Source organism: Astatotilapia calliptera, chromosome 18 (assembly GCF_900246225.1).
Source record: "Astatotilapia calliptera chromosome 18, fAstCal1.2, whole genome shotgun sequence".
NCBI lineage: Eukaryota > Metazoa > Chordata > Actinopteri > Cichliformes > Cichlidae > Astatotilapia > Astatotilapia calliptera.
Genome location: NC_039319.1, coordinates 23,647,737 through 23,660,392, shown reverse-complemented (window position 1 = coordinate 23,660,392; position 12,656 = coordinate 23,647,737). Strand labels below are relative to the sequence as shown.

The window sequence follows — 12,656 nt, the reverse complement described above, 5'->3', positions numbered from 1 at the left end:
AAAAAATCCTTGGAAGATTCCCATTGGATACTTGCCTCCAGCTGTTCCCCAAGAACTGTTTGATCTGAATTGAGATGCTATAATGCACTATACTGTTTTATGTTACCCATGTTTGTTGCTGCAGTTAAGGAGGTCACAGATTTTTTTTTCTGTATCCTGGGATTCACAAACACAACTCCCACCACACCTGCTGCAGGTACCTATTAAACCTTCACTTGCCTATGCTACACTTAGTCGACATTCAGCCCTAATCTTTAAACCACATACACCCACATTTAGAATTGCACAACTGATAATTTGCGATGTCAACAATAGCCACGGGCCACCACATGGCTGACCTTGCCTGCTGAAAATAGCCCATTCAGCAGTTTGGGAGCCAGATTTTGCCACATGACTCAGTGATGTGTGTGTGTGAGAAAGACAAATAACTCAAAGACAGAATTTGGGCCATTGTTTTAATCGTGATGAAAAATCGTAGTTCACAGAAAAGGAAACAAGAACAAAAGTAATTTTAAAAAAAGATTTTTTTTCACACACTCACATCAAGTAGTGAGTGTGTGAACACAGCTGTCTGGGCTGTGAGCTGTGTCTGGAGTGGAATCTAATTAGGTTGAGATTGCCTTCTTTCGTCATGTGAGTTCTTGGCCCTGCTTAGTTTTTACATACCGGTCCTGCTTGTCCTCTCAATTATCATTGTTATCTGTCATTATGTCAGGCAGTCAGAGACGCTGACACAAATGCCGCTCCTCTTGTGCGCTGTATCAGCCACTCTCTGTACAGCAGCTATGTTCACACAGTCCTGACCTAAATAACATCATGTTTAAGGACACTGATTCTCTTACTTGCCGTTTCATGGATGTACCCAACTTATCTGACTTCATGTGCAGCTTTTCCTTGCACCTTTGTAGCTTCTAGTGCTTTTGAATTGACTTTGTAGAAAAACTGGGCTGAGTTGCAATTTCTGCAGCAAAACTTCTCAGCCATTCAGTCTGTGCTTGAAACAAGGAATCATTCATACTTTATTTGGACAAGAATGAGCCTCGAGTAATTGTGCATGAATTCAGGATTTAGAAACCCTGGAGAAATGAGTCCAGTCTAGTCTTCTGTCTAGACACTGTGGGACTGTGTTGCAGGTTGCTCCGGTGTGCTGGATTGTTATTTATGCCTCCTTACTGGCAACAGCTGTGGCTGGAGGCATCATATTTTCAGGTTGTTTGTCTTTTTCTTTGAAGGTTTACATCTTTTCGTGGCAGTCACGTGAATGCTGATGTCTCAGGACACCTGAAATGTGAAGTAGTGATGATTATGTGGATTTTCTGCATTGCTAGCATTCAGATGTATGTGTATATATAACACAGTGTCTACTGTCATGGCTGAAACTATTAATCGAAATCAACTTTACTGGCCAAAGATAAATATACTTGATACCCTTTTTTTTCTTTTAAGTTAATTAAAAGCCCTCATTACATTTATTATGCAGACATGGATGTAAGGCGCAACTTGAATTGCTGGTGGAGACACTGCAAGGTGATTAGACTAGTTGATCCAGTCAGTCTGCAGCAGAAGTTACAGGATTGTGCAGTTAGTTCTGAGAAGCCATAGTATGTGGGTTTGAACTTAACTGTATCATGAAATATACTGTGTTATGTTTAGCACCACATGTCTTATGTGAACAACTTTCCATTAATCTTTGAACGGTCCTGCTGCTTTTCCTGGAAACTATCTGATTGCTCAGGGATAGAAATGACTGTTAGCTGATCTCAATCAAGCAGTCTTGGTAATCATAAGGAACACTGAACTTCCGAGTATTCCCTGTGGACAGAGTGTGCAGCCAGTATGCTGGGTGGGGTCAGTCAGCTTCACTTATCTTAGCAGCCAAACCTGCAGCTCTGGGGGTGGTGCTGCAGCTCTGTGTCTTGTCAATGTATGTGCAAATGCTAAACCTGGAACCCTTATATACATTTATCACTAGTGACTAAGCAGCAGCCACCCTCCCAAATTTAGCAATTTGGGCATATCTTCAATTTTTTTATCAATTATTTTTTTGTTCAGACCTTCTACATCCAAAGTGCTTTAAATGCTTAATTTCTTAACATCGATCAAGTCACCAGCATCACCAGCATTTAGAGTTAAGCTTAGGTTTAGATTAACATCCTTCTCTTTTTATCGATCCATTGCATACTGTGTATAAAAGATGGATATAACCAATGTGATGTCATCAATTGGTTTGAGTTTCTCTTTGATAATTTTAGTATAATGGAAGACGGCTATTATGCTGAACTAAGATTTTTCTAAACTAAGAAAAATGTAAATATTTCACCCATCAAGTCTGAAACAAAGACTTACTGGTCTTTAATCTGATTACCTGCATTTTATTAGTCCAAGAATTACCAATACTCTAAGAAACCCAAGGGCAAAGATGCTTGAAGGGTTCATTACAGTGAATCAAATTAGGCCTCAATCGCACAGACGTAGAAAGTGGTGGTGGCCCCCTAGCAACCTCTAGCTGCTAAGGAAAAAAGTATGTAGTTTCCCGCTGATTGGCTAGCAATCACTGCAGATTGTTGGTTGACCAGTGGATTCCAGATGATCACTGATCAGTCTTTGGTCCTGTGACTGAAGCTTAAGATGAAACAACCCGTAGCTGATACCTTATGGCCTATACATCAACTCCTTGTCATGCAAAGTCTCTATTAATGCAACCCATAATACGTTTATGCTTTTATATAATTTCAACAGGTGAATTATAGGTAAATTCAGTCTCATGCAGTTGTAATAAAGGAGGGAAAGAAAAGAAACCTTTCTTAATACCAAACTGTAAACATGTTTAATTCTGCTGTAGAGTTGGGCATTTTAACATGGGTGTCTTTGAGAGGCAAACTGAATATGGCATTATAGGAAGTGTAGTTTTCAACCATTTGGCATACACAAATGGAGAGCTTATAAAAAATGAATATGTTGGGCACAATTGAATGTATGAAACTCAATGACAAAGGAAGCTTTTTCTTTTTTTAAATAAAATGTTTTACATTAGCATGTGGCTAAAAAGTTACCTAACCCTAAGCCTGCGATGCTAAATTATTAATGAACATTTCTGCAAAGCGACTTGCTGACTCAATGTGTTGTTTCAACAAAGCTCATAAATGAGGATGGCAGATGCCCTGGTGCTCGTGTACCAGCTGTTGCGTATGATAAGTCTTATCAAGAATGTTGTGTGTTGTCAGGGCCTGCAAAATGTTACAGTAACACAGTAATGCTAATGAGCATTTCTGAAGAAGAAGTTTGTTGTGCAGTTAATTTGCATAAATTGTGTTAAAGGTCCCAAGTCTCTAATGTCTCTTTGGCAGACAAAATCATTGCTGTTTTAACTGCCAAACAGCAGCTGACAGACAAACCAGAGCCTAATAAGTACCTCTTTCTTTTTTCTGGTGGGAAAGTAGTGATGTCAGGCTTGTGGTTCTCACAGTATAAAACAAGTATAAGCTCACCACGTCTGTGTTGTGCCTCACCCCTTCTTTTTCACAGACTGAGAAACTCTGCAGCCAGAGTCTCCCTTCTAGTTTATAAACACAATCACGCTTTACTCAGCATCAGGACTGATGACTGAGTATTAGTAAGGTTGATAAGCACTGTTACCTTATGAGAACAGGGAAGTGTTTATAGTAAAGCAGGCTGCAGAGTAGTTCTGAGGGACATGTTTTAGGTACAGCAGGAGACGGTTTTTCACTCAGCTGGAAAAGTGCTGAGTTGCAGCACAAAGTATGAGAGATCTACTTTTAGCTTTGCCTGCAGACTAGGAAACTCCTACTGGCAGGGGGAAGGTTGTAGTTGAGAAAGATACCACGATTAAGTGCGTGTGTGTGTGTGTGTGTGTTTGTATGGAAAGGGGAACAGCTAGTATAATGACGTGTGGCTGGAGTCCTTTAAACTCTTTTCAAAGCTGCAGACATCTGTCTGTATGTTGCATTTTCACAATTCACTGCTTTATTTGGAAAATGGTAAATGGCCTGTATTTATATAGCGCTTTACTAGTCCCTAAGGACCCCAAAGCGCTAACACTTACAGTCTGGACAGTAGATTTTCAAGTATTTTTAAAATAATCACATATCAAATGTGATTTATATTTTTGCAGATAAAAAAAGAGGCTCTTGTGCATAATCATGTATGTGCAGCTTGCACATGCATAATGTCAGCAGATGTAGTTTAATACTGCAGAAAGCACTCGTCGTGCAGCCAATTTGTCAGAAACACGACATCAGAGCGCATGGTCTATGCTTTTCTTTTTTCTTTAGTAAAAATTGTTGCATGAGTGAAGAAGTAATTGCAGGATCAATCTGATTTAACAAACAAGTAGCTCCCACACGGCAGCAAGACACGGTACAGTTTGTTTCCTTACTTGAGATTAGGTTGCAGCTCTTCATCTGACAGTTCAGTAATGTCCTTCATGTTCTGTACTTGCAGGGAAAAAAATAATTTATGAAATGTGTTTCCCTGTGTCAGAATGAAATGTTGTATTGGCATCAGCAGAGACTAAAAATACAGGAGGTATTGTGAAGGTCGAATCTGCCCTTGGTAAAACAACTACATTCAGTAACTGCAACTGCTCAGTGTAAAGTGAATGGATCACTGTGGCTGCAGGAGTGGCGTCAGAAAGCTGAGCTTGCTTTGATAAAAATTTAAAGGATTCTGACTTTAAAAGGACCTCAAAAGCCTTCACTACAAACATCCATTCTCAATCATCAAAGACATAGTTGCCTCCAAGTCTTTTACTATATTCTCACCGCTATGCTATAAACTCCATGCTCAGATGGCCTGGCCTGCATGGGTTTGCTTAGCTCTGTATTTTTATGTCTGAATTTTTTTTATTTAGAGTTTCTTTTTGTGAGCACTCGTTTTTTGCATCAAATTTGCATGCGCGCAGGAGTGAGATAATCCAAGCTTTTGGAGCATTTAGGTTACTGTGACATTTTTTCCTCCAGCTCCTCCACAACCCAAATAATAACACCCATTCTGAAAAGGTCCTACCGATCATTTACCGAAGACAGTACCAGTTGGTGTATCTGCAGAAGAACGCAGTCTGCAATTACCAATCTGTCATTTTTGGGTCAACTAGATGTAGAGCTTTCCATGCGTAAAAGGCTGATCCTTGCCTGCCTCTCATCACCTTATGTCAGTTAAAGTGTGAAGTACAGCTGTCAATACTTAAGCCCTAAAGCAGTGTTACTTTATTACAAAAGCTGCTCCAATCTAAAAAGCCCGAGATACTCACTCACTGAAGAGACCACACAGACTGACTCTTCTTTTAGCCTTTAATGTATGTTATTTGTATTCGTCAGCCGATTTTAAGAGGGTTTTTTGGGTTTAAGCTGCAGTGTAGTAATAGTGTGAGACAGACAGTTTTTCATCTCTGAGTGTTGCTGTTAATAGCATTGACTCATAATGGTTCCCTGTTCTTGGTACTTTGAACACCGTGCTAATGAATGGCATGTGTGCGGGTAGGTTTGTGTGTGTAAGATACAGCAGAGTGGCGGGCCCATGCTGCTCTGTGCAGTAGGTGGTCCTGCCTGCTTGTATGCATGTGTGTTGTGCTGTAAAAGAGGTGGTCTTTTTCTGATCCTTGAAGGTAAATTTTTTTTGCCCAGCTTCTGTATGTACATGGTGGTGGTTAATGCCACACACTCATGCTCACAGTGCTCTCCCATAGAGTTTCAGCCCGGCTGCTGCTGGTGGTAGCTGGCATCACATCACAGGGGCTGCACTGTTTGACTCATTTTACCTACAGAAATCACTTCTGAGTCCCAATGGGAGTCCTGCCTCTTTCTTCTACCACACATGCTGATTAAAATAATCTACACAAAGTAGTAAACTTTCAATTCTGTCTTAATTTCATCTTAAATAACATTCGTGGAGGTCTCTTTAGTTCCCTTCACATGCCAGGCTTCAGATGTGGAGAGCCAAAGCTTTAAAAGTGTCTCAGTCTAAATACTTATTACACTTGAGGGTTACTGACAGCAACTAATATTTAAATAATGGGTTGGTATTAGACCTGCAAGCAAAGATTACTTTGGTAGTCGACTAATCGGCAAGTTTTTCTTTGATTATTTGATTATGCAACGATTATTTCAACAACTCTTATCTCCACTTCCTGTGAGCAGATCTCTTCTTCCAGGCTCCAGGTACCTTTCCCCACCTTATTCCTTCCACCTGTGAATCACCAGCAAATTAAGATAACGACTCAGGAAATTAATTTTAAAATAATCAGTGTATTAAGTAACACAAATTAAAGTGCTAGTAGTATTTAAACAAACAAAAAAAAAACAACAACTAAAAATAGGAAACTAAAATGGCTTCTGTCCATAAGTTCAAATAAATTTTCACATTAAATCCAAAAGATTTAGTTTCCACTCCAAAATAACAAGTTACCAACGTTAACAGATGAATTCATCATGGATTCACAGTTGCAGTGGACAAGCTCTGCAGTGGGGCTTTCGCTTATTTTTGAGATGATGTTCCCAGCAGCTGAGAACAATGGAAAAGTCGCTCTCTGTCATGACTTCAGCCATTTGAGAGGTGCATGAGCCTCATTAAAAGACGAACTCAACGCCTGTGCTTAGTACTAGTGAAACAGAACAAAACAGAATTATATTGTCTGCCTTGGCAGACAATATAGGCGCATAGTTGCCCACATAGTTTCCTGCAGTGTATTGCAGTTACATAAACAGATTTACGTGATATGATGCATCGACAATAAAATTCTGCATCAACAAATTTTTATAGTCGACATCTTTCATTAGGCCAACGAATCTGGGTGCTATCTTTTCTGTGAGACAGATATAACATTACAGAAAAATTCTTTTTGTATCCTTTTGTGTAATCTTGAAGCTTGAAAAGAAAAACAACTGGACATCTTTAAGTTTCTTGAAGACATTTCACCTTTCATCTGAGAAGCTTCTTCAGTTCTGAAGAAGCTCTAAGGAACTGTTCTATTCTTTCCAAGCTCCTTAGATTACCATGACCTGGATGACTGAGAAGCTACACAGATATCCTTTTGTGTCGTTATGCATATTTTTCTGTAAAATACTTTGATGGACAGAGGAGTTCATGGTCGACCTCAAGGTGCCCAGGATCTGTGGCTGCAAAACAAGCACAAATCATTATGCCTCCACCACCGTGCTTGACAGCTGGGAGGAGTTGTTTGTCCTGATGGTTTTCATCAAACACAGCATGCATTATGGCCAAACATTATGGCCAAGGATCAACACTCTGTACATCGAAAGGGCATCATTTAGAAGGCTTGTGGTGTGTTCAGACATAGACTTTGTATTTGAGATTTAGCTCTTGGGTTGTTTGCAGTTCTTCTGATCTTGGGGTGAATTAGCTAGGACGTCCAATCCTGGAAATATCTTTAAAACACACCTGAATGACTGCATACTTGTGAGCAGAATGATGGAAGTTTTCTTATTTAAGACACAGTGTGCACATAGAAAAGTGAGAAGTTACGATCACTTAACATAGCACAGCATCATTTATACAGAAAAGAGAAAAACTTGGTAAAATTTCAGAATAAATCTCCCTTTAAACCCTTTAAATTAATTTGTCTGAATTACGCTGGCAGCAAAATAAAATGTGGTACCTTTTTAAATCTGCTTTGGTTTTACTTGCACCTCTGATCTGTGATTAAGAGCCCTTTTATTCTCTTTTGCAGAATGTGTAATTGCTGCTGAACCTGAAATAGCAGTCTTTAACTCAAGACATGGATGATTAGCCTCTCTGCAGGAAGAGGTTTTTGAGAGAAAGGACCAGCCCAAGTTTTGTTGTTTTTTTTTACTTCAGACCTGCCGTGTGAAGCTTGTTTGCATTTCTCATTCTATCGCAGTATTTCTTTGTAGTACTTGATCAGCAGTTGTTGGGCCGTGTTTGCATATTGCACTATGCAGTCGGTTTTGCTTGATAGTGCCAAGATACCAGAATATTTTATCTGGAAGCAGGAAAATGCTAGCCCATCTGGAGCAGGTGAAGTAAAAGTGCAGTCTGGAACTTTATACCTGTGGAGATTTTTAGTGTCAAGAAGTGAGGAACAAAATCTTTGCTTCTTTCAGTATAATAATAAAAGAAAAAAATCTAAGCCTGGGCATGTCCCTTGCACAAAATTCCTCCACACATTGAAAAGAAGAAAAAAACAAAGACTTGGACTCAAAATGTTTAGATAAAAGGATTTTTTTTGTCCTCTTCACCTTTTGGTGGCTCGCCTTTATGAGGAAGATGAGGATGTCTCTACCCTCTCAGATTGTGACGCAAGACTCTTTGATGTCTCACAAGATATCAATAACATTTCAGCACTTTGAGTCATCTCTCAAACTCACTCTTTTGAAGTCTTTACTTGTCATTGGATGGAAATAAAACTCCAATCAGGCACTTCCCAGGAGAACTCTTCCGTCCCTTCATGTTTCCGTTTTTTGTCTTTATTCCTCCCTCGCTCTTTGTTCTTGAAATGAAAAGCAGTGTGATTTGGCTACAGCATCAGACGCTGTCTGGACTGACTACATCCTGCAGACAGGGGCTAATAAAATAAACATTTTCTGCAATATGTTTGCATTGGACTAAAACTGGCTTTAGGACTGTCTGTGGCTGTTGCAAGTTCATGTGTGTCTCGTTTACAGCACCTTCCTGTATCATTTACAGTTACTGTGACCGAGGCCTCGTTACACAATCCTGTGCCCATTCAGAGCGGATGCAGTAATTGGAGCATTTGTGCACCAAAACATAAACACAGTAGTAATAGTAATAATAATATACTTGTTTGTATTTTTCTGTTTGCATGTTTCTAAATCAGTAAAGATTTTGCTTTAACGCCAGGGTATCTCTGCAAAGCAGAAAATAGAGCCCTGTAGGTATTTAGCTAAAACTAGAGTATAAAAACCAAAAATACGCTCTAAGGCAACTTTTAAAAGGCCTGAATGAAAAAGCATTGCCTTTTTGTAACTGCATACAGGTTGATTGATTTATATATTTCACGCACACTGTTTGTTAATTTAAATTAAACGTCACAGTTTGCACAAACTTTCGACACAAACTTCTGAGAAGCTGTACTTTAGGCTTCCTGTTCTCTGCTGAGAAAGGTTTTGGTCAAAGCAAGGTGTGTCACAAGAAGGCATTTGTGTGTTATGCAAAGATGTTACAGGAAATAAGTCTGTTTTTATGGGAAACAGAGACACGTGGCAATAAAAGGAAGCAAGAGAGCACAAGAGCGACATCGGAGCTGGATTGTGAATTATGTCCGGGCTTGTTCGCTCTGTGTGTTAATGATTATCAGAAAAACTCTGAACTCTTTGTGGCCTTTGGTGCAAACACACACATCATGCATATTCTGATCTTCATTAACTGTCTTAGGTAGCAGAGTGTGTGCAGCTCACATACTTTTGCTGCAAGTATGCACTGGCAAAACAAAATTTGCATATTTCAAAGGAAATGTGGATGTTTGGCCTGTCTGTGTGCTATAGAGCTGTTGGTATGCAACACATTACATGCATTACATAAGGTCAAATCATTTAATAGCTTGTGATGAACACCTGAGACACATTCAGTGCCAATAATTGGAATCATCATTTCGATAGAAGTGCAGGAACTGAAAACAAAACTAGATTTTATTGGCCTCTTACATCAGTGCATTCTTACCAAAAACATATTTGCATTCTTTATCTGTTTCTTCCTCCTCATCCAGTCATCTTCCATTCTTCCTTGCAGTGTTGCATCGCCCAGGATGTCTTCAAAGCTTCACCCTTCCAATAACATCGCCCATGCCCGACGGACGGTGAACCAGCTGAGAATAGAGGCGAGCATTGAGAGGATAAAGGTACAGTGCCTCGTTCAAGCCACCTCTCCTGTTCTATGTTATGTATCTGTTCCACCAACAACATATGGTCCAGGGGTGCTTGCTCTGGGGGGTGTAATGTTCTCTTTACATATGATTTGTCACTATATAAATAAAATAAAATAGAATTAATGGCTCAAAGTGTAGTGAACTGCTCATGTTCAATGTTACGAGATACCTTAACAAATAAAATACACATTTAAAAACATGTTTATGTTCTGCAGAATAACATGAATGGAGTGTGGGGAAAAATGGTTGTTTTTGGCCAAATGTGAGGTGTGTACATGGGATTAACCAGCCAATCACACAACTGCTTCTCTTAAAAGTTGTTGCTTCTACACAAGCAATAGCATTGGATGATAACTCGTGAATTTGAGCCACTTTGTGGAATACAAATTACAATTTGTTTAGTGATTTGTATTCCTTTTTCAGAGTCTTTACTCCATCAAACCTGGCAGAGACAGACACGATGGTCACATGTTTAGATACAGTGGTGCTTGGAGTTTTTAAGGATATCCTTATTTCACATGTTCATCTCAAATAGATGTGATGCCGTACTCTAAAACCAGTCTAAAGATCCAAAGCTTTTGAACATATAATTGTTGAGCAGTACATAAATATGTGTTGTGTTTACAAATGGATTGACTTTGTGTGCTTGCGCATTGCAACAAAGACATCCATTAAAAGCTCTCTCCATTCGTATGTGATGTTTTTTTTATTTACTTATTTTTTATTGTTTCCACAGGTATCCAAGGCCTCTGCAGACCTTATGAACTACTGCACCGAACACGCCAGAAATGACCCTCTCCTTACGGGCATCCCTGCTTCAGACAACCCCTTCAAGGAAAAAAAACCCTGCACTATATTGTAGTGGATGTCACCTAGCCTTTATCTGTTTTGTTTTTTTTTCTTTTGTGTGTTTGTTTGTTTGTTTTGGCTTATTAATGTTCCTGTATTTCTTTGTGTTGGGAGAAATTGGAGGAGTGGACTGGGATCGAATCATTACCATGTGTTCAGAAACCATGTGTTGTGTGCCTGTTCCAGCAGCCCTGTATTATTCACTGAAAATATTGACCCATTCTTCAGTTTGAGCTCTAACCACTAACAAAACGTTGCTTCCAAGTACGTAATATCAAAGCAGATATCCTTGTCGAAATGTCCCAACAGCACTTGCAATCCTCAGTGATGGATTTTGGTCTTTCCTGATATGTGCACAACGTCATCTCCGGTGGGCAGCGACTGTTACTCATCTCCCTGGTTTGCCTTAAATGGGTTCATGCAGCCAAAGTGTCCCTCCTGCCCTTTAAAGTGTGTCATCCAAGGAGAACAGTGAGAGCTTCAGAAAGAGGTGCCACCGGTATTGTACGGTTTGGATTACTAAATTCAGGGGCGGGTTCTGCTCAGATGTTACCGTGATGTATTTTGGATTGGAGCAGTAACACTTAGTGTTAAATTCCAGTAACGCAAAGTATTTTACAACCCATCCCAGCTGCAGCAGCCCCCAGCTGCTTCTGCGTAATCTGCATCCAGCTCAGTTCAGTCTGTTCCTCTCTGGTACTACAGCTGTAATCTGATAGTGTAAAATCTCCTTGCAGTATAATTACCTTGTATAGTGTTTCCTTTAGCTGATTTAATGAACCGTCATGTTGATATTCATTCCATATGAACACCTTTGGTCAAAGATAATCAGTGCTCAGATTCAGATTTACATGAAGCAACACTGTGTAATGAAAAGCCGGGACCAAGAAAACCAATGACACTGCATATTAGAAATATTCTTAATGGTGTCTGAATTTGACTGTTTTAGCCGTCCTTTGTAAAAACTTTCTGCGGTACGTTATTTTTAGGATGCTCACGACAAAACGTGCTAGCGATCTTTACTCAGTGTCAGCCCCGCCTGCTCGCTCATCACAAGTGTCTTAGTCAAGTGAACGTGCACATCATTATCTTTAAGTGTTTTGGCACCAGGTGGGCGTAATGTGTGTGCATTGATTTATTTTTACTTTTTATTTTTTTTAAACCACTCTCTTAAAACTGCTCTAGTTTTCCACTTTTGTGTTTGTGGGGATGGAGGGTGTCGGTCTGGCATGTGCTGTATGTTGTGATTTGCTGGGAGAAAAATATCTGCTATGGTGAATTTTACAATAAGAAAAAAAAAAGACAGAATAGATAGTATTAATTCAAATCTTCTTCACTCTAAAGCCTTACTTATGTTTGCCTTGTATGATGAAGAACATTCTAACTTGGGAGTACTTTCTTTAAAGATGTTTCTATCAATTTTTATCTGTGGGATGAAAGTGATTTGTAACAATATTGTGCCATCGGGTTTTGTCTACATGTCACGAGCAGAACTTGTTAAAATTGTGTTTCACTTACCAGGTGCTCCGCTTTTCAGCAGTTTTGGTATTGTTGTCTTCTCCAAAGGGTACTTTCAGGTCTTCAAATCAGCAAGATCTAGTGTTACTATCAATGGTATTGTTATTTTTTATGATTTTTGTCTAAGCTGTCAGTTCTTCTTACTTGCAATAAACGAGTCCTGTATGCCTCCTAAGGAAAAAATTCAGATGACCACTGCCATGTCCTAATTTCTGTCCATTCACAGTGACTCTGTAACAGCCTTATTGTACCATTTATAGATTAATTTAATTGTCAAAATCTGCATTTTGATAACTGTCTTTATTAATATTCCAACATTTGTATGAAGACTTAACTGAAATTAATAAAGTGAAGCATTCCTACAGTCCAATACTGTACTAATATCTCAATAAAAACGTGCCGTGCTGCA

General features: G+C 39.3%; 1 protein-coding gene across 1 annotated transcript in view; it reads left to right on the top strand.

Moving 5' to 3' along the window:
* gng12a (guanine nucleotide binding protein (G protein), gamma 12a) overlaps nt 1-12,656 on the top strand; it is a 37,734-nt gene extending 25,078 nt beyond the window's left edge. Inside the window, exons 2-3 of the mRNA XM_026149128.1 lie at nt 9,745-9,853; nt 10,617-12,656. Coding sequence (XP_026004913.1) covers nt 9,761-9,853; nt 10,617-10,742 — 219 coding nt within the window. The 5' untranslated portion in view covers nt 9,745-9,760 and the 3' untranslated portion in view covers nt 10,743-12,656. The remainder of the gene's footprint in view (nt 1-9,744; nt 9,854-10,616) is intronic.